At 35.6% G+C, this 21958-nt stretch overlaps 1 protein-coding gene and 1 long non-coding RNA gene across 6 annotated transcripts in view; one reads left to right on the top strand and one right to left on the bottom strand.

Moving 5' to 3' along the window:
* Positions 1-21958, bottom strand: part of LOC123876140 (paired box protein Pax-6) — a 94628-nt gene that overhangs the window by 53016 nt on the left and 19654 nt on the right. For 3 of the 5 annotated variants that reach the window (XM_045922292.1, XM_045922294.1, XM_045922293.1), the window contains exons 2-4: positions 18261-18486; positions 12690-12710; positions 9669-9849 (exon numbers count right to left, since the gene is read on the bottom strand). In XM_045922292.1, the coding sequence (XP_045778248.1) occupies positions 9669-9849; positions 12690-12710; positions 18261-18486 (428 nt within the window). The remainder of the gene's footprint in view (positions 1-9668; positions 9850-12689; positions 12711-18260; positions 18487-21958) is intronic. The other 2 variants (XM_045922295.1, XM_045922296.1) reach the window with 1 other exon arrangement.
* On the top strand, positions 839-16548 carry LOC123876142. The gene is made up of 3 exons (XR_006798269.1): positions 839-850; positions 2272-2277; positions 16305-16548. It is a non-coding gene; the product is annotated as an uncharacterized LOC123876142 (long non-coding RNA).

Genomic DNA, 21958 nt, shown 5'->3' with positions numbered 1-21958 from the left:
GGATTCTAACGATACCCCATACATCCAAATCTGTCCAGTCATTTAGAAGTTATGGCGGAATTAAGAAACTCACATACTTAATATTATATGCATAAACCCTGAAACATTACACTCCTTTTTTTAGACAGTCGTGTAAAACACAGCTCAATCTTTTACTTCGCAGTTGATAATAATATGTATAATGAATCCTTCAACACAGCGAATGTAAATTAGCTGCTGCGAATTATGGACTAAGGTATTATAGTTTCTTGTGCATTGAGCAAGCAATGGACCGTGAGTAATTCCATAGTGTTGGGTAATAGATCATTCTCGCGCTGCGCGCGGGCGTTTTCACGTCACTTTGACATTGACAGGTGTCACTAGGGATGCGCGCACGCACGTCATTGCGTCGAGGCACAACGATAGATCATACGATAGTGGTGTACCCGTGTAGGTGGTCTCATGTGACACGTTAGAACAAAAGCTCAGCTATCTAACCTATCAGGTTTTTATCGATAACGATGTTAATTAAATGGAATGTAAAATGAACGTAACGGAAAGTGATTTTTTGTTAATAAAGTTGAGATTTTTTTATATTTTAGTTACCAATTTTTTTGTAAAATATTGCCTTTACAATGCAAACAAATATAGGTACGTACTAATAGCGGTGTTTATGCAACGTCTATTTTTCGGTAGTATCCGTTTTCTATTATTAAAAATTTACCAAACGTAATATAAAATTACGAATTAAACACATTGTGGTATAAACGTGAATCATTGGACAAAAAATTTTCATAGAATGAGAGGCGCAATGAAAGAAACTTTCCACAGAGGGAGAGAAAGGGTTTGCATAGTATCCGATCCGATATTTGTCTAAAATAAAAATTGATTAAATGCTAACATAGTAAGTAATCGAAATGAATAAAAAAAATATATTGCCTAAGTATGTTAACTTTACTTTTTGTTTAAAGAAAAATCTGAAATAACTTAATAAATAAATTTAAAAACAGTAGAAGGTCCGAGCATTGTACTTAGTTAGGAATATTTACAATTCAACCGTGTGTATAAGTAGATACCTATTGAAAACCTACTTGCATAATGTTATAAGTAAGTTATAACTTGTATGTTAGAATGGCATGTGAACAGCAATGTAGGAACATGATAGCTGATGGATATCAAAATCTTATGTGAAACTTTTGTATCGTTTGTGGAGATTGTATAAGACGAACTACATACTTCATGCAACATTTTATACAATTTTAAATGTCTCGATATGGTTTAAGTAATATCGGTCGTATCGGACTAAATATCGCATCGGATGATGTAGCAACGTTACGCAATACGCATTCCCCACCATTCAACATCAAAACCGACACAGACTCACAAAAGCCATTACATTCCAGCAGACTCCAGAGGGGCACTCTACCCTCGGGATTAGAATTACTATTACCTATCCACATTGGCATTATCTATAAACATTTTAACGTACACGCTTAACCCGCGGAGACCCGGGTTCGATTCCCCGGTGAAAAGCGGTTGGGGTGCGGTTGGAAGGGGGTTTTTGCAATTCTCTTAGGATCGCGTTTAGGGATTGGGTCTGTTATTGTACAGTTGATTATATCGGTTAAAACTGTTCTGGTATAAAGAAAGGTTTGAAAAACTATGTGTTCATCGGAAATTAGGATGATTTGAGTACCTACCTACCTACTTTTAGCTTTTACGTAAACTTAAGACGATTTATGCATGGTTTGCTAATCACCTATTTCTTGTACAAAATATTTTAATGTATTTTATTAGGCTCCTTTTAATGGTAATTTTGACTTTTGGTGTGGTTAGACAAAATATCTAAGTAATACTTAGCTTGAGCACATAAGTACATATCCATACTTGAGGTTTAAGAAGGTTACGGTTAAGATTAGGTAACGTAAATTTTTGCAATTTTTTTACGTCAAAACGTCATTATGAGCATTATTTATTCATCAAAAGTACAAGTGTTTTGTCTAGAAACAGTCATTCTAAATTCCAATAATTGAAAATTATTTAACTTTAGGTATCTAAGTACTTATAAGTTGAGCTTTATCCTTTATCGGATTCATTGGAAAAAAATATATAAACAAACATCGGTAAGTAATTAGTAAACAAATTACACAGGAAGGTAGGTATGTTGTATGACATAAACGCAAATTGATCATTGTTTTGTGGTAAACATTAATTTGCGCTTCAAATAGATTTTCATTATGTTGGTAAATTGATTGGATGGGAGATTTAATAAAAGCATATCCTGAATAAAAGCTATGTGTTTTATCTGCTTTTATTTATTTATTTATTTATTTAAATATTTAATTAGAACGGACCTTTTAAGTCCAATTACACTAATTAAATTAAGTTACACAATAAAAATAAATTTGTCAAAGTAATTAGAATTTGTAAGTTACACAATAAAGTCAATAATAATCAAATATGTCAACTACAAATTTTCACAAAAGTGCAGGATCTGACCAATGAGGTCAGCCCATTTGTCAGTTGTTTATGAAGCAAGTAGGTCTGTACTAGATGATGTCCGTGACTTCGTCCGCGTTGATTTAGATTTTTGAAAATCCCGTGGGAACTATTTGATTTTTCCGTGATGTCTAACCTATATCCGTCTTCGGGGCACAAGCTATCTCTTTACCAAATTTCATCAAAATCGGTTAAGCAGATGGGTAATAAAAAGGTGACAGTCAGACAGACACACTTTCGCATTTCAACATATGAATTATTTTTTAGTATTAATTGCATTTATTTAGCAGGTAGCCATTTTATTTTTAGGCATTTAGTAACATGACATTTGTTTTGTAAATTGATTTTATGACAATGCAATGGTTTTATAACCTACCATTTGTTATGACTTGAGTAAGTATGTAGGGGAGAGTGTGGATGAAAGAGCCAGTTTTGAATAGTGTAAAAAAAAACACACTTTTACTATATTATTTTCAAATGAAACTAGGTTTTCTTATAATCACTTTAATTGGCAATGTTATAAAATAAAAATAAAGAGGATAACAACCCTGATAATCTCTTATATAAATAGTTTAAAAAAAAAAGGAAATCGGCTCTTTCATAGCAGCAGGTCAATGAAAGAGCCACCATGTGTTATGAAAGAGCCGATACCTACTTTTGAGGTACTAAACGGTTTTTTATCAATTAAAATTATGTTAAGTATTTAAAATCAGATTAATACTAAGCTTACTTTAGTATTTCTATGAAAATCACAATTTTTAAACAGTCTCAGTAATAATTAAACATTGTCTTAATCAACAATTAAAACTTTTGAACTTTGTCTTAGTTAAAAATTAAATAATTAATAAAAATTTGTCTAAAAACATAAAATAGAGCCCTTTTTCGTATTCTTACTCTATAACTTAAAAAATAAAAACAATATAAAAACAATTTAAAATTAAAAACATTTTTGGCAGAAGAAATTAATCACCCCTTTGAGGCCACACGATAACGCTAACGCTGTTCTATTTATGGACTGATTTCCAGCAAGCACTTCTTTTACAGCCTCTTCTATTGCAGCAGTTATGGGCCTTACCCGTTTTTTAGCTGTTGACGCTTGCGAAGACATGTCTTTTTATTCTGAAACATATATCATATAATAATAATGAAATAACTAAAATTAAAAATTTTGGACACCCCCGACCTCTATAAATATGACTGGTAGAGAATGCCATTAGGCATTAAGTCCGCCTTTTGTTTTTTTTTTTGTATTTTGTGCAATAAAGATTAAATAAATAAATTATAGCTAAGAACAATCTCTATCACATCAGTTATCAAACAAAAAAAAGAACCATCAGAATTAGTCCATTGGTTTAGGATTTACGTGGCCATAGACACACACACACACACACACACACACACACACACACACACACACACACAGACAGACACACAGACACACACGTCAAACTTATAACATCCCTCTTTTTTCGTGGGGGTTAATTAAAACTAAACGATGTATTGAATGAGCCAGTTTTCGTGTCATGAAAGAGGCGGCTCTTTCAAAGCATAAATAACTGGCTCTTTCAAAACACGACGCTTTTAAAAATATAACTTCAGAAAAAAGGCACTATACCAGAACGCTGATCTGATATTATTTATGCAAAACAAGGGCAAATATATAGACGCCAATACTGTATATCAGTTTTGTCAACTTATGCAATACCCTTTTTGAAAAAAAAGATGAAAGAAACACAAAGAAACTTACTTTTTGGCTTCCGAATTTTCGTAACAGTCCTGTGAGGCCATTTGCTGTCGTAGAACTGTCAAATGTTTGTGGGTAACAGCTATCCAGTGTTGCCATTTAAGGAGTAAAATTAAACTTTGGTAGAATATCGATAAGTAATGGAAAATCACATCGGCTCTTTCAAAGCCTGGCTCTTTCATGCACACTCTCCCCTACGCACTACGCACAGGGGTGCACTGTGCAAAAAACCTGGTCAAAATTTGTTCGATAAAAAAAATCATAAACTTCCGAAGATGCACGTCTCGAAAAGGGAACATCTTAATTACGATGTAATTCGAGTGATCCAGTTACAACGGTGCGTGTAAACGAAAACGAAACTCCGTAGGGCTACATAATACCAAATACGTGACGCGAAGCCTTCAAAATGCGCCGCAGTAGCGTTTTGGCGGTGTCCGGTTACGCGGACCACTGCTCGATCGAGCAAGGCACGAATTAAAATACTAAAATTATGTTCCAATTTTAAAATTTTGTCCATTGATTTACTTACCTAATTACACTAGGTGTGATGAAATAAGTATAGATTTTTTGTTTAGATCATTAGCTTTAGTAGATCATTTTAAGTAGGTGCTTAGTTATACCAAGGGGTTCGTAGTAAACAAGGAACTGTTTTCGACCAGTCAGTCAGATCCAGTTTTACTACATATTCCAGTTCCAGCATCCAGATAAACCAGCAAGAAACTCGGTGGTTGCTCTTTTCAAAGATTCGATTTCATACTTAAGTGTTTACCTATTTTTCATAAGTAACTTCTACTTGTACCTACATTTTGTATCTTTGTTTGTGGGTAGCCCCTAATGGGTTCGTAAGTAGGTAGGTACATACCTACTTAGTTTCTAATAATATGGCAGAATTATTTTTTCGTTCGCTTGCTTAATGCCAACTTAGTCTGTACTTAATTAAAATTGCATTTGCTTACTCTGACAAAAAATTCTATTCACGCCACTGATTTCCACTAATTAAGTAGGTATAAGAGCAGGTGTCAATCAAACGAGAGGATTATAACATAACAATGACACAGATAGCATCGTGTGTGAACTTCGTGTGTAATTTATACAATCCCAAACCACTCGATTATTCTCACAACTGAAAATTCCGCCATTTCCATACATATCTGGACTTAACCATCAATTCCTATGCCGTCATAAGCAGTTGGTAGGAGAAAAGGACAGATGTATGCATTCGGCGCGCGAGTAAACGGGATAAAGAATGTTTGCGCACTCAGGCGTAAACGCGGAATTATAGGCTGTGGCAGCTGAAAGAAAAGTGACGTAAGTCGCGAATACAACCAAAAGTGTTGTAACTGTCACTTGCAGTTATTTTAATCTATTGATTTGTCATTGATAATAGCTAAAAAAATTGGAGTAGGTAAGTAGTATACAGTAGATTAATTAAATACCCAAACCTATTTGTCAAGTAGTTAAAAAGTAAGCTTGTTGTAGGTACATACCTACCTATGTATTTTATTTTACTAAGGACCGATTTTTAGGGTTCCGTACCTCAAAAGGAAAAACGGAACCCTTATAGGATCACTTTGTTGTCTGTCTGCCCGTCCATCCGTCCGTCCGTTCATCCGTCCGTCCGTCCGTCGTGTCTGTCAAGAAAACCTATAGGGTACTTCCCGTTGACCTAGAATCATAAAATTTGGCAGGTAGGTAGGTCTTATAGCACAAATACAGGAATAAATCTGAAAACCGCGAATTTGTGGTTACATCATTAAAAAAAATTAAAATGTGTTTCAATTTTCAAAGTAAGATAACTATACCAAGTGGGGAATCATATGAAATGCCTTTATCTTTACATTGTAAAACAGATATTTATTTATTTTTAAGCGTAACAGTTTTTTATTTATCGAGCAAAATGTCGGAAAAAATACCCATGTACGGAACGCTCGGTTCGCGAGTCTGACTCGCACTTGGCCGGTATATTAACCGAGTTATAGTACCACAGGCTGAGGGTTAATTGTCTGTAGAGAACAATACGTTTCAATTAGATGCATCTTCTTCTTTGTCGTGTCACTCTTGACAGAGCGGTCGTGGTCATCATGAAGCAACGTCTTTGAGGGCAGATGTTACACGCCTCACGAGCATTCGCCACTTCTCCCTGCTGGCTGACAGCCTGGTACACTCGTGCAAGGGACCAACATAGTAATTAGTAACACAACTAAAAGAATAAACATAAATTTTAAAAAATAGATTTGCATGTTTTGCAGAGTATTTATTCATCCAAGGTTTTGCATTAAGTTTCTTGCTCCTTCATAATATACCCTACTTACCTACCTACCAATCTTTTTTTTGATTGTCTATTGGATGAGGTTAAAAATTAAATTATGCTTGTCATTTTTATTTATTTGATAATTTTTATCGTTATATCATTGGATCTTGTAACAAAGCTCAATAAAACAACAAAATGAAAAGCCGCGTCGAAGGACCAACAAATCTGTCACTTACGCCGTTCTGCCGCGACGTCATAATCGATTGTTCCACGTATTTTTGTCTCGCAACGCGGTAAGAAACATCACGCCCATTCGACCGTTATGACTAGACTACGCAACTCGCAATAAATACCTATCCCTTTCTAACACACGTGACAGTGCATCTTTCATTGCCGATGCCCATTGGGCCGTGCGTGCGACAGTCATAAAAATAGCCCCTTCACGAATCTACAAGGTAAGAGGGATGAACGAGGCATTCCAATTTTCCCTCTTGTTATGGCTATATATATATAGCTATTTTTGTTGAGGTGTTTCTGTGTGATTTATAGATTATGTACCTACCTACCTATCTTCAGATAGGTATATATTAAATAGATATAGATAGTTGAATGAAATTCTATCTATTTAATTTAAGGCATCATGCCTTGGTAGGTAAAGCTTTGATCATCTAATCAAAAGTTATTATTCTAGACGTAAAAATAGAATCGAACTGTTTGAATAAAGAGCTAGAATTATCTACACTAATATAATAAAGAGGTAAAGCTTGTATGTTTGAATGTAAGTGGTAATCTCCGAAACTAGATAAGTAGGTACTTATGACTTATCTGATCACAAAAATTATTTTAATTGTTAACTACCTACCTACTTGCCTAGCTACTATATTATCTGATACTTCTAAGTGCTTAAAGGCTATAAATTATTTCGCGCGGACGAAGTCACAGGCTAAAGCTAATTGGCAATAAATTGATGTAGAGATATGTACCTACATAGGTTACGCATTTTTAAACGGATTTTAATGCTTACCTAAAGCTTTCTTTTGATCCGAATGAAAAATCATACCTACATAATCGGTCTGAAATAATTTTCATAGAAGATAAGTAGCTCTTTATAGGTATACCTTACCTACTGCAGGTAGGTATATCTGTATCTATGTGTCAGTACCTAAGGCACAGACTAAGGTTTATATTGAGTAGGTATAGGTACCTACCTATCTACTAAGTATTACAAAATCCATCAGTTGCGTTATTAAGGTAGCTAAATAGGTATACCTATCTATCTTTGCTCTGTGCCTATAGCAAAATCTTTTCTGCACCCAGAGAACTCTACATTATACTTAAATTCTCTTCTATGGCACCTACTTACTTACAGAAGTATAGGCACGAATAAGTACAATGTGTAGACTTCCATAAGCTTTTCGAGAAGCTCTTAAATTCCTAAAAGCTGCAAAAACCTCATCTTCCAACCATCTTGCACTATAATTGGCATCCTCAATTTTGAGATACTCCCAATCAAACTAACAATAACCAAAAATCCGCGGCTTTGTCACGTTATGTTTACACTCGTTCACAATAGACTGAGTTTTGACATGATTAACAGAAAAATTGGTGCTATCAATTGAAAAAACTCTTTTGAATTTTTTTTTTGCTCACGGCAGATGTCGCTCGCATGACGTCGAGCTCGATTACCGATTGTGTCACGCAAAAATGGCTTTATTTTGAGATATGATAGTTTACATTGGGGCTGTGGTTTGACATTCACTTACGAATGTATGGCTTCAACTTTACTAGAATGGATTTCTGTTTTCACTTTTGAAAAATACTAGGAAGATCAGTTATTGCCTGAAGTTGTAAACATAGACTTATAATTTTGTAATTTACTAAAATGGGTTAGTGCCTAGATAAGTAGATACTTAAAACTATACCTAAGTAGGTAGGTTCGACCTTTACGACCCTTTTAGGCTACGAATATTGTAGGTTTATTTCCTGATTTAATGAAAATATATAGGCCCCTATAATCATAAACATAAAATAATTATCATCATATTAATCGTCTTACTCGCCTCGTGAGTAGGTAGGTACCTACTTGCCTAGATATAGGTATAATTACCTAATAAGGTTCCGTAGCTAAGCAGGTAGACCGTACTCACCTGCCTATTTCACTCACAGATGGTAACATTTAGAAAAGTGGATAAGTAGGTAGGTATATTTTCTAAGCCACTGGATTAAAAAAAAATAGTTAAAAAGGTAGATTCATTGTTGCAATTTAGGAATCAACACAAAAACAAATTTAATATCGCAGCTAAGTCCAGGCCTATAAAATTAAAAAATTGAAATAAATCATCGCCCAGATATTTGTTAAGAAAAGTTTGGGTTAATAAAATTTCAAGAATTTACGATTTCTCAGTCAATAATAGTGACCGATTTGTATTGACAATGCCGATACAAAGGGACCCGAACGCGCGATTTTATAAACTGTCATCAATGGCTCGCAGAATGGACTTTATAGCTTGAATGCTTCTTGAAAAGGGACCTCTGGACAATAGCACCGCTGAGCCACTGAGCTCCGGGCATATGGTCGAAAAGTTGATAAATTTCAAAAATTGGATTAAGACTGTTGTAACCTCGAGTGGCCAGCTTATTGTATACCTCTAACAACTGTCTGAATCTAATAGAATATTTTGTTTGAATATATTTTGACATGGGCAATGTGTGTCTCGTGAAAATCTATTGATAAATTTAATTATGTTTGGCATTTATTTATTCCATTTTGAATTTAAAAATGGATTAGGTTTTATTTTCCATAATAATCTGTGAACATAAAGATTAAGTATAAAAAAAGGGTTAGGTACTCATTAAATATGGAGCGGGCTATGTTGGGGAATTCTCTGAGGGACAAAATCCGTAGGAGAACCAGAGTGACCGACATAGCTCAACGAATTAGTCAGCTGAAGTGGCAGTGGGCAGGCCACGTCTGCCGCAGAACCGATGGCCGCTGGGGCAGACGTGTTCTGGAGTGGAGACCGCGTATCAGCAAGCGCAGTGTGGGACGACCTCCAACCCGCTGTACAGACGACCGGGAAGTGGATGGATGAGGAAGACGGAAGATCGTGTGGTGTGGGAATGCCTATGTCCAGCAGTGGACGCAACCGGGCTGATTGATTGATTGACTCTGGAAATAATTGCAAAGGTACTCACGCTAGGAATATTATCGTTATTGCACACGTTTTCACTGAGCAGGCGGTCCCGGATTTCCCAGGCGAAGATTGACGGGCACTCCCGCTTGTAGTCGGCTATCTTCTGCACCACCGGGGTCGTTGCGACCCGCGGCTTGGACCCGCCGATCGCGCGGGGCTTTATTGACCCCGTCTCGTAGTACCTGCCAATAAAAACCAAAATTGCAGACAAGTGTTAAATTAAATTGGAGGTCTCATTTAGAGGTTTTATTATTTACTTGAAAACTATTTTCTAATAGAGGATGCCCGCGACTAACTGCGTGGATTTAGGCTTTTTAAAAATCCCGTGGGAACTCTGCTTTTCGTATATGTATGTATATCGTGTATGTATAAATAGTTGCCTATTTCAATTTTCCGGGAGTCAAGCTACCTCTATACCATAAACAGATGGACCTTTAAGAATCCCGTAGGAACTCTTTGATTATACGGGATAAATGTCTATGTCCGTCCCCGGGATGTAAGCTAACTCTGTACAAAATTTCATCAAAACCGGTTCAACTGTTGTGCCCTGAAAAGCTAGTTCCACATACTAAGTATATATTCGAGATAGAATTCGAAATATTGATTTTAGCAATAGCATCTCTATAAGTTCCATACAAATTACGACCCTAGTTTTTACAGCCCTTAAAGTTTAGAATGTACCGAGTTGGTACTTAATATTTTCAAATCTCTTAATATAAATACTACGTATGTTGCGTTTACTATAGAAAACACCCGACCCACTCGAACAGCATTAGCTCACAATTACGAATAATCCAAAACTATCCCCTTATTTCGAGTACCTATACAGATATATTTAACCAACTTAATTAATGTCTCTATAAAACAAAAGGTAAACTAAAATAAACTTTATTACGTATGAATAAGGTGGTGGAAAATTTTGTTAGCGGCATTTGTAAAGCTGTCAGGATAGAGGATGTACTTCAAGTGACGGTATTGTTGCTATCGACATGTGTCGATATTTGCAGAACGTCGATGGGGAAGATACGATTGTCGAATTGGGTGCGTCGATATTTAAGAAATATTGGCGTTTTATTGTCAGGGGATTTAAGTATTTATTAATGTTAAGAGTGATGGAGAGGATTTTTCTTGACATTTTCTTGAAGAAATGCATTTTCTTGGATGTTCGACGTCACAAACATTTTGAATCATCATTCCTCATACGCATTTCTAATAGAACCTATGTTTTCTAAAAACATTCGAAATTCAATTAGAAAACATACTACTGTTCCTTTGTGATTGATTAGTCATTTAAACAGAGTTTTTATTGAGTTTTTTGTTTTTGTCATTTATTTGGGATAACGTAAGAGAGAGAGACGTACTCTTCGTGGGTAGAGTACAGACGACAGCCCCACACTGTCTTCAAGGGCTATAAAAACTTAGTTAAAAATAAATCAAAACTAATATAAGCACCCATTTCGCATCTGTATTCCGTGACCCCAAGGCCCTAGGCGAAAACGATTACGCTCAGCCCGCGGCGCCTCTCGACTGTAATAACCGTTTAATGGCACTCCACAATAAAGTAAACATCATTGTATCGACAGATGACATGTATTTGATAGTATCTAACAGTATATTTGGGAATTGGGGGTTGGTATTGTTTGTTTAAGATGTCACCGATCGCATTCGTAGGAATGCAACGGCTTTTTTACTTTTATAATTTGCTTTTTGTAAAGAATCTATAAGTAGGTACGTGCCTAGCAAAAAATTGTCGCGGTTACAGTTTTTTTTTTAAAAATCTATAGGTTGTGCTTAAATATAAAAGAAAAATAAAACCGACTTTAAAAACCACAAACACTAAAAAGTAAATAAAAGAAACTAGAAATCCAAGTGTGAAGCTCGCCCGACTTCATAGGTACATACATTACACGTGTAGAAACAAAAAATATTTTTTACTTTTTAGTGTTTGTGGTTTTTGAAGTCGGTTTTATTTTTCTTTTAAATATTTTTTTATTATATTATGTATTAGATTTTATAATATTCGTAACGGTTGAAGAGCTCGTTCAATGCATATTAAATAACGTTTAAACGCCAGGGGTCAAAGATTTTATGTAGATAACCGATCACAGCGGGTGATATGATTTCAACACTTATCTGATACTGTTTGACTTTGAAATGGTTAACTGTTTTAGCTACTGATGATTTGGTCAAATAAAAAACTATTTTGCACAAAATATAGGAGTTGTGTATTAAAAACCAGTTAGGTGCAAGTCGTTCCGTACAAGATACCTATACCTAACATTTAAGGCCGATTCATACCAAGCACGTACCTACACGTGAGACGCACGTAGTGACGCGCGTGAATCCTTTGACATAACTGCACGCATTACGTCTACGAGAACGTTCACGCCACGCAAGCGGTATGCCATGTCTCATATAGTTCCATACATTCATACGTCATGGTGTAATAATATGTAGGTTGCTTACGCGTTGAAATTGAACAAAAGGTTTAATATCTCAATGGTACGCGCTACGTCTACGCTTACGCCACGCTCACGCAGCCTGTGTGAACGAGCTGTTTATGTAGCACCCTGCAAGTTAATAACGAACTATGCCATCTATATGTGATTTAGTAAATTAATTTTTTCGTGAACACATTTTAACTTCTTTTGTGATGTAACCACTAATTCACGGTTTTCGGATTTTTTCCTTTACTTTTGATATGAAACCTACCTACATGCCAAATTTCATGATTCTAGGTCAACGGGAAGTACCCTATAGGTTTCTTGACAGACACGAAAGATAGACAGACAGACATAGAAGCGATCCTATAAAGGTTCCTTTTTTCCTTGAGGCATGGAACCCTAAAAATTGCATTTTAAAACTTAGTAGGTAGGTACTTACTTGAGATAAAGCTATATAAAGCTATGTAAAGTCAGCCTGTGTAATTGTATGTTAGTTAAGAATATCTAAATAAACTATACTCATAACATATTATGGTTAGTAGTGTATATTATTTTTAAATATGTATATTTTTACTTACTGCATATTATTCCAGGATAATCTGGGACAAAAGAGACAACGTATCAGTTATTGCACTTCTCAACTAGATATATTTCAAAATATCGAAGGTTATCAAAAGGATAGAGTAGTATAATATTTTGTTCTCAAAGATAATTTCTTTATATTTTATAGAGAAACAAATATTGATAAACTGACAAAGTATCAATATGGAGATTGTGTCCTCGAAATTATTTTGTTTAACTTTTCAAAGCGTAAGTAAAAATATACATATAGGTAATAATTTGTCACAAGAATATTAATAACGAGTATCAGCGAAAGAAGCCACTTCAATCAAAAGCGCTCAAAAATGATTAAATTCATATACCTAATTATTATTTGTTAACTAAATACCTACTTATACCTAAGTTTATCTCTTGGGTATTTATGCCGATTACAGCTATCCAAGCCTCAATAGCTCAACGGTTATAGGAGCGGACTGAAATCCGAAAGGTCGGCGGTTCAAACCCCAGCCGTTGCACTATTGTCGTATTCACTCCTGGCACAAGCTTTACGCTTAATTGGAGGAGGCAGGCGAATGTTAATCATGATTAAAATTAATTATATTCTTTAAAAAAAAAAGTTTATAATCACTATGTAGGCTTAGACCAATAATATAACATTGTAAAAGTAAAATTAAGGATTATGGCGCTTGTGATGTTCCAAGAGCAATAAAATAGTTTATCAAGATATTATGCTCTAAAAGTTTCCTTGATAAAGATCGAAAGTTTAAAAAATTGAGAGTGTAAAATAAAAAGCGAATTCAGTAGAAAAGCAGCAAAGAGCTAAAATCAAATGTGAACTTGCCGCTTGGCAGGAGGGCTCCTTAATTAGGATTCCCGCCACGCTTGCCCTTTGCGAGGCCCTAAGGAACGGAACCCTTTACGTAATTGGCACGATAAGAATTTTAGGGGTGTGTGGGAAATGCACTCGCATTTCGCAGCCGCGGTTAATTCTTTTTCGTTTACACTTGACTGGTCTAGTCGAATGCTAGGATTAAATAAAGACTTAGATGTACAAATGTTTGGTTCTGACCTCATTTCTGCTTTCTTTACTCTATTTGACATTTTCTCTTATTACTTCGTAGATACTTCATTTCACTGAGACTCGTTAGGTAGAGCACGGGTCGCGAAAAGGTGACGGTCACCTTTGATAATTATGATATTGATAACAATAAATGATAAAAAAATACATACGTGTGAACTTAAATATTTTTGAATTCATATTAGTGAAAGTCTTGTCTTGTGTCTTGTAGCCACTAATCAAAACTCATCATTCAAAATAAATGACCGAATGTGTTCAGCGAGACATTTTTAACTTTTCTAGAACAAGTCCTTCAAGTTGTATTACACCAATCAATACCTCAACAAGCAAACATTACAAAATAATAACAGCCCCAAAACAAAAATCACTTTCCTACAAGATCTCTTGAAGTGCAAGTGCCAGCAGGGGTGCCAATTACTGGCAAATATTATTATTTTCCCTTTTATCGCGTTTATTTAGGGGCGGTCGTGGGACAGCCCTGAAAGGCACACCCTGTATTAAAAGTCTAGTCGTTTTGATTGACGTCTTTTAAATTTCTTTATTGTCCCAAATTGACTTTTGGTCCTTTGTTCGCGTCAATGCGTGTAATGGAAATAAAAGTTCCCAAAACATTATGAATTAAAAATGTAATATTCCTAAGTAAAATAAAATAACAGGGATAAATGGGCACTATTCCTAACGTAGAAGATTTTTTACGAACCACCTGCTACGATCACCTGTATCGGCACTAGGTAGGTACCTAAAACCATTACTATTTAAGAAGAACAACTGATGGCCGGTTCTTCTCAGTACAAACTGTTTTCCGAACCGGTGGTAAAGTCTTGACTTGTGCCGATTTCACCAACGTCGAGTGACGTTTAACCGAGGAATAAATTGGGCGTAATCACAGATTTAGGAAAAAGACTCTGTGTGAGCGTAATGATAGTAATTGTCTGGAAAATCTGCCAAAATAGGAATCAATCAAAAAATCAATTTGACTCTCGGATAAGACTTGAGTATTTTACGTTTGTGAAATCGACCGTTAGTGGGACCGGTTTAATTTAAAATTAATTTTATTTTTGTGCATCTTAATCCTCATTTCTGGGGGTCTTGACCCCTTTCTTCAATTGTATTCAAATGGGGGGGATTTCCCTGGTATAGTAATTATGGGGTGTGCTCCCAGAAAATGCCATACTCCTACAATTAATTAACTTAAAATTTCATTGAACTTGTAATTCCGTCTTCAGTCTTAATATTGAGTCAGTTTCGGCTACGCGGCTGTTGGTCCACGCATTGCCGCATAAGAAAATATTCCTTCTACTGGACAAAACGTCAGGGTTTGGTTTCTGAAGCCAACCCGGGTGAATTATTGTAAAAAATACGGAAGCTGCATTTACCCCGTATTTTATTTTGCGCAATAACAGGTTTCGGTCTATACTTAATATTATAAAGAGGAAACCTTTGTATTTTTGTATGTTTGTATTGAATAGGCTCAAAAACTACTGGACCGATTTCAAAATTTCTTTTACCATTACTTAGAGGGATTCTTCCGAATCCGTATAGGCTATATTTTATCCCGGAAAATAGAAAAAATAAATGTCCACCCGTGCGAAGCCGGGGCGGGTCGCTAGTATTATTATATTCTGAAATACGGGGAAACCTATAAAATATGGGGCATCTAGCAATCCTACTCTTACTTAGTACTAAACTACGTCCGATACTACCAAACAATAGCTTACCAAACGATAGATAAAAATACAAGTGTAAATTAAAAAATTTTAACACCCCCGACAAGTGAAGGTTACAGTAACTAGAGAAGAGCTGATAACTTTCAACGGTTGAAACGATTTTCTTGGATTATCTAGCTAAGAACACTCGCGATCAAGCCACCTATCAAACAAAAACAACTAAATTAAAATCGGTTCATTAGTTTAGGAGCTACGAAGCCACAGACAGATACACAGATACACACGTCAAACTTATAACACCCCTCTTTTTGGGTCGGGGGTTAAAAACAAAACAATTGATACGCAGATTGAGTTTTAACAGCAATAGGATTGAGCATTTCAATAAACACTCGAGTGTGGAGGGCCAAAATCCTCCGGCATCAAACCGATAAAATCGCAATCAAACGATAAAGGATATAACCTCCCCAAAATTAGTGGGCACCCCACTGTCAGCGCCCGATGTCGATTCCCACCTTATACCTACCCGCTGAGCGCACTTCATTCAAACAAAAACAATACAAACTATGGGAATGCAAACTTTTTGTATTGATTAAGTCATTGAAATTCTTCAATTCCTCACTTTACATTGTTCACGCCTTTGTATGATTCCTTAGGAGGCATGTATGGGAACGCCACCAATTTGCTCGCGTGGCCTACCTATGACCTCACCTTATGGAAACTCGGAATCTTAGAATATTGGACAACCGGGGCGACAATCGATTCTTTGCCCTTTGTTATACCAACAATAGGTTTTGTGCTAAATAATTCATTTATTCGCGTAATAGTACTCGATTTAATTGTTGGGTGCCCTTTGGTTAATACTGTAGACTTTGGGTTTGACACTGAAGAATAGGGTATTTTACACCTAGTGAGAAATGATCTAAAAATATTTATTTACGATAGTTTAGGCAATAAGAAAACGGGAAGTGTAAGTATCAGTTCACAAAATTATAAAATAAATTTTATATTTTAATTCGAAATTTTCACTTTTTTTTATCTGTGCAACAATTATGCGAACCGCTAGCCGCCTATGTACCCGCCATATTACTACGTCATCATGTCAGTAAATCCTTCCCTTTCTAATTGCATGACCACAGTACAAAAGGTTTAAGAATCGAACTGCACGAATTTGGGATTACTGATGCATGGATTAAATAGTTTGGGCTCCCAAATTTAAAAATACTTTTCATCTTTGCGTGAGGCACATGGTTTTTTTCTTTACATTAGTCATTTATTTTTCATCAACAAGCGTGTTATGGAACGATATTTTTAGCCTAATGTATGGGGAACAAGGGAACCATAGACAATTTTCTTACATTCAGGAACGACACACCAATGATATCGATAATAACTCATTTTAAATTAGCAAGAAACAGTTAAAAATTTAAATTTAAATAAATTTTAAATTATAATAATTTAATAAATTTAAATAATTTTATATAATTCATTTAATTCATCATTCATTTTGTCATTTTAAATTGTAATAATTTAATAATTTATCACCGCGTCAGCTTGTTGTTGTTTACTTTAGAATTATTATTATCACAGACTACAATCTACTAGTATAGAGACAAAATTACTGTGTCAATCTGTCATCTGTAGGAGGTACTGATAGGTACTTTGTGAGCTTACTATCTAGTTTACAGACAAAGTTACTCTGTGCCACTTTGTGATCTCTAGTTCCTGCCTACTCTGTGAGTTTAGTTTACTATCCCGATGACGTCATAACATGGCGTCTAGGTAGCATAGCTACCTTTTCGTCAACTTGCGCGCGAAAATTTAAAATGCAAAATTTAAATGAATTTTTTTGGTACTTATCGATTGAATAAAATTTTAAAAAAAATTCTAGTGGTAAATTATCACCTTAGGATTAAATTGAGACACTTTTCAAAAAAGAGTAAAATACCCTATTGGATTAGTGTTGCTTTAAATGGGATTCGGTATTGTTGGGTACAAAGTGGATTTGGATTTATTTGCCTTGAAATAGTTTAAGAAATATCAAGTTACGTTTCTTCTATTCTTAAGTTTTATTATTAGATATTTACCTATTTAATTATAAATAACAAAATAATACTATGTGATGCCCTGCACCTTCATCCACGTGGATTAAGGTTTTTTAAAAATCTCTTGGGAACTTTAATTTTTCGATATAAAAATTATCCTATTTATATAACATATCGATAGATTGCTTGAGACGATCAAGCAATCTATCGATAAATATTGTATGTAGCTCATATCGATATGTTAAATTTCATCAAAGTCGGTTCAGTCGCGTAAAAGTAGCAAACAGACATACATTCCTATTAACAATGTTATTGTCTATGGAAAATTTAACAAAAAGCTAATGTTTTTTGTCCTGTAAATTATTTTGCTTTGCTATTTCTAATTTATGCGAATTTTTTAGCGAAATGCTGTCATTTCCGAACCCTTAGAACCTCTTTGATATCGTATCAATTAACAGATTCATAGCAGCACTTCTAGAATGCATTAACCGTCCAAAGCATCATTTATTAATTTTGCCTACATCTGACCAAGCACGATCAGGGCGACAACGGATTTACCGTATCTTTTTCATCATTTTATTGGTAGGATGTATAAGGCTCTCAAACTGCTATTCTATCTTAATGGAACTTGCATTCTAACGAATAAAATTATTATTATTATCAACAAAGCGTTGCAAAAGCCGCAAGAACAATTTGTTGGACTATTGATTTTAAAATTCCCTCTGTTTCGCCGTTAAAGAAAAAATGCGATACTTAGGTTAAGCAAAGTTCTTAAGTATAAAGATGTGTATTGCTACTGACCTTCCTAGTATCTTGGACACGCAGCCGTTGGAGACCTGCAGGATCCTGCTGATATCACACGGCCTCGCCCCCGAGTGCGCCAGCTCCACGATCTTCTGCCTCGTGGAGTCTGGCAGGGGTCTGCCGTTGACGTAGACCCCTCCCAGCTGGTTGATGCCGCTGTGGCCGGCTGACGAGCACCCGAAGAGGGCTCCGCCGCCCATCGCCGCACTATGCATCAGCTCATCTATAGGAGGAAATAGTGTGTGTGACTTATAGATGCCTGCGACTACGTGTTCGTTTTTTTTTTCCGAATAAAAAAAACCGGCTAAGTACCAGTGAGCCTCGCGCACCGAGGGTTCCGTACCCGGTATTTTTAAATTTTGTCACATAAAAATAACTCAAATCTGTTTTAGAATATACCTACATTACAAGTAGTTTTAGCCCAGAGCCCTAAGAATTCATGGTCCCTCCCTGACATATCCATACAAATATTATAAATGCGAAAGTGTATGTCTGTCTATCTGTCTGTCTGTCTGTCTGTCTGCTACCTTTTCACGGCCTAACAGTTTAACCGATTGTAACGAAATTTGGTACGGGGTCAGCTTACATCCCGGGGGCGGACATAAGCCACTTTTTATCCCGGAATATCAAATACTTCCCACGGGATCCTTAAAAACCTAAATCCACGCGGACGAAGTCGCGGGCATCCTCTAGTTATTAATATTATAAAAGGTGATTCTGATCGCCGGAGTCTAGCAATGTACGTCTTTATTTATATATATTTCAAAATATAATCTAAGGAAATAATTTGCACTGAAGTGGGCACCTCGATTGACAAAGAAATCCTTTCATACAAAGTACCCGCAATTTTTTAAAGTACCTGTGTATAAGAATAGGCGTAGGACCCAACTTAAATTTAAAAAATAACCCGTTAAGATAATCCGCTTTGCCAAAATAAAAAGGTCCCACTACAAAAAAGGGTTTGCGGCACGAGAAAGGAGACCACAAATTATTATCTAATCCCCGAAGACGATACTTCAGCATCCTTTATGTTACATACAACGATTATTAAAAAAGTTTTTTTTTTATACGAAATAAAACCTTCTTTTAATACCTGATAAAAACCCCTTTTTTATTGCAGCGTTTGCGCTTGGCCATGATCTTGTAGTGAAAGAGATATTCCAAATAAAAATTAAGTAAACTTTTCGATTTTCCAGGATAAAAAGTGACCTAGGTAATCTAGGTATATCCGTACACAGGAGGCAAATTATTTACCTGTGTACCAAATTTCGTCAAAATCGATTGAACAGATGAGCCGTGAAAAACTAGCATACAACTACAGACATACCGACAGACAGACACACTTTCGCATTTATAACATTGTATTAGTGTGGGTATATTATGTAGGTAGATATAATGCGTTCAAACTATGAATAGGAAAACATTGCCGCCATATTGTGACGTCTTAGCTGGAAATGTATTTAATTTCAGTAGGTACCTATATTTTCAAACGATTTTCTAGTGCTATTTTCTTTCTCTTCCTAAAACTTAGTTAAATAATGTAGATAAATTGCCTATTACATTTGCATAATCCAAATAGTAATATAAAAGTCAAATAGACAACAAATTGAACGCCAGGTGTTTGAAACATTTTATAAGTTTGTAACTTTCAGTTTTTAATAAAGCTCTGTAAGTATAAAAAGCAGCTTAAACATACCAAAGTAGAGTTAGGAAAAATACAAAAATTTTGTGTTACAGAAGTTTGCAATATTAATTTCACATTCGTTTTTCACATGGAATTAATCCGGCAAAATTACAGATGGTATTTCCTAACAGTTGCCTCGGAACAATTATAGCTACGTCGGGTTTTTTCACGCCAATACGTCTCAATGGCCGTATTAGATCAGATGCGCTCAACCGTTTTTCGCTAGATAATTCCTTTTTTTCCACCCCCGATATATCAAGCACGCCTCGCGGTAAAAAGTGAACAATTGGATGCAATTTGCGGGCAAATTTGGGGCAGCCCTTGATTAAGAGAAAAGGGTGGGGGTAAAAAGTTCATTGTTTTGGCCCTTTTTGTGGTCGCTCATAATATTAGACGCGTGCTCCGAATACCAATACTTGGTCGCTTTATGTGTTTTTCTTTTTTTTGGTTTTCGTGAAAGGGTGACTAACGAGGAATATTTTTCCATAAAATAAACATCTTGGACTGTTGGCGGTAGTATGGCTGGCTGGCAGTTTAAATAAGAATACCTAATTGAAAATTGCGAAAATAGTTTGTTTTCCTATATAAATAAATATAAAACTTTTGTGTAGGTATAATTTGATTAATGAATTCAAAGAACAGTTTAAAATATAATGACTTTGTAACTTAAATAAGAATGACTTTGTGCAAACTTTGCATGCCTGATTATATAAGGTGAAACATTTCTACTGGACAATAGGTATTATGTATCTACTTAATAAGATCCCACTGTAAAAAATGTTCCTGCAAATAAAAAATCTTGAATCTTGAATCTTGAACTGTAACGTAGAACTACCGAGGCTCACACATTGGGGCTTAAATAAGAAACAATTAATATCATCATCATCATCATCATAAAAAAATTTTCTTTCTTTCTTTCTTTCATCATCAAAATGTTTATGGGCGGCGGTAATCACTTAACACCAGGTGACCCGCCAGCTCGTTTGCTCGCTATTTTTTATTAAAAAATCAATATTTTTGGAAAAACAGCTGTTGTAGTCTATGTACCTACCTACCTATATAAAAAGGTAGTCAGTCGTTTGATTAAATTACTCCTAAAAGTGATATTGTAATTTAGTTGTAATAATTTATAAAGGTGCATTTACACATTCGCACGAGAAGCAAAACGAGGCGCAAGGCTCTAAGGCTCTATTCACACATCTCTATTCTCTAGTCTCGCCTCGCACTCACGCAGTTGCGATCGCGAGATTAGGTATTCACGAGTGACGCGCTGTCAGTCGTCGAGTGGCAATATACCTACTAAGGCGAATTATGTGAATACACGGTTGTGAATTATTTAGTTTTTAACCCCCGACCCAAAAAGAGGAGGTGTTATAAGTTTGACGTGTGTATCTGTGTATCTTTCTGTGGCATCGTAGCTCCTAAACTAATGAACCGATTTTAATTTAGTTTTTTTTTTTGTTTGAAAGGTGGCTTGATCGAGAGTGTTCTTAGCTATAATCGAAGAAAATCGGTTCAGCCGTTTGAAAGTTATCAGCTAAGATTCTAGTTACTGTAACTTTCACTTGTCGGGGGTGTTATAAATTTTTAATTTACACTTATTTAATTACTTGCGCTTGACTACAATCATGCCTTTTAAAGGCTTAAAGAAACCGATAAGGTCTAAGTTAATGTATATTGGATTGTCAATATGTGAAAAGTGTTGAAATCTTCTGCTATCTTGACTGATGTTAAAATTATATAGATAAAAAGGTTCTACACCCCTGCAGCACAGGTTTAAAACCCAAAAAAGTCATGAATAATGGCTGCCGCGAGACAATTATTTTTCTGCGCGCGCAGTCATTAATTATACCTACCTACCGTTCGCCAATTACGTGACGTATTTTCGCGCCAAAACGTTATTAATAGTACCTCTTAGGTGACGCCGTTGCCCGACCTAACAAGCAAGCTGTTAAAAGAACAATGGACAATTGCTGTGGTACGCCCTACGTTCCGCGCGTGGGTGGGTTAA

The sequence above is a fragment of the Maniola jurtina genome, chromosome 21, assembly GCF_905333055.1.
Source record: "Maniola jurtina chromosome 21, ilManJurt1.1, whole genome shotgun sequence".
Taxonomy (NCBI): Eukaryota; Metazoa; Arthropoda; class Insecta; order Lepidoptera; family Nymphalidae; genus Maniola; species Maniola jurtina.
The sequence above is the reverse complement of the archived record's forward strand: the minus strand, read 5'-3'. Positions and strand labels throughout refer to the sequence as shown.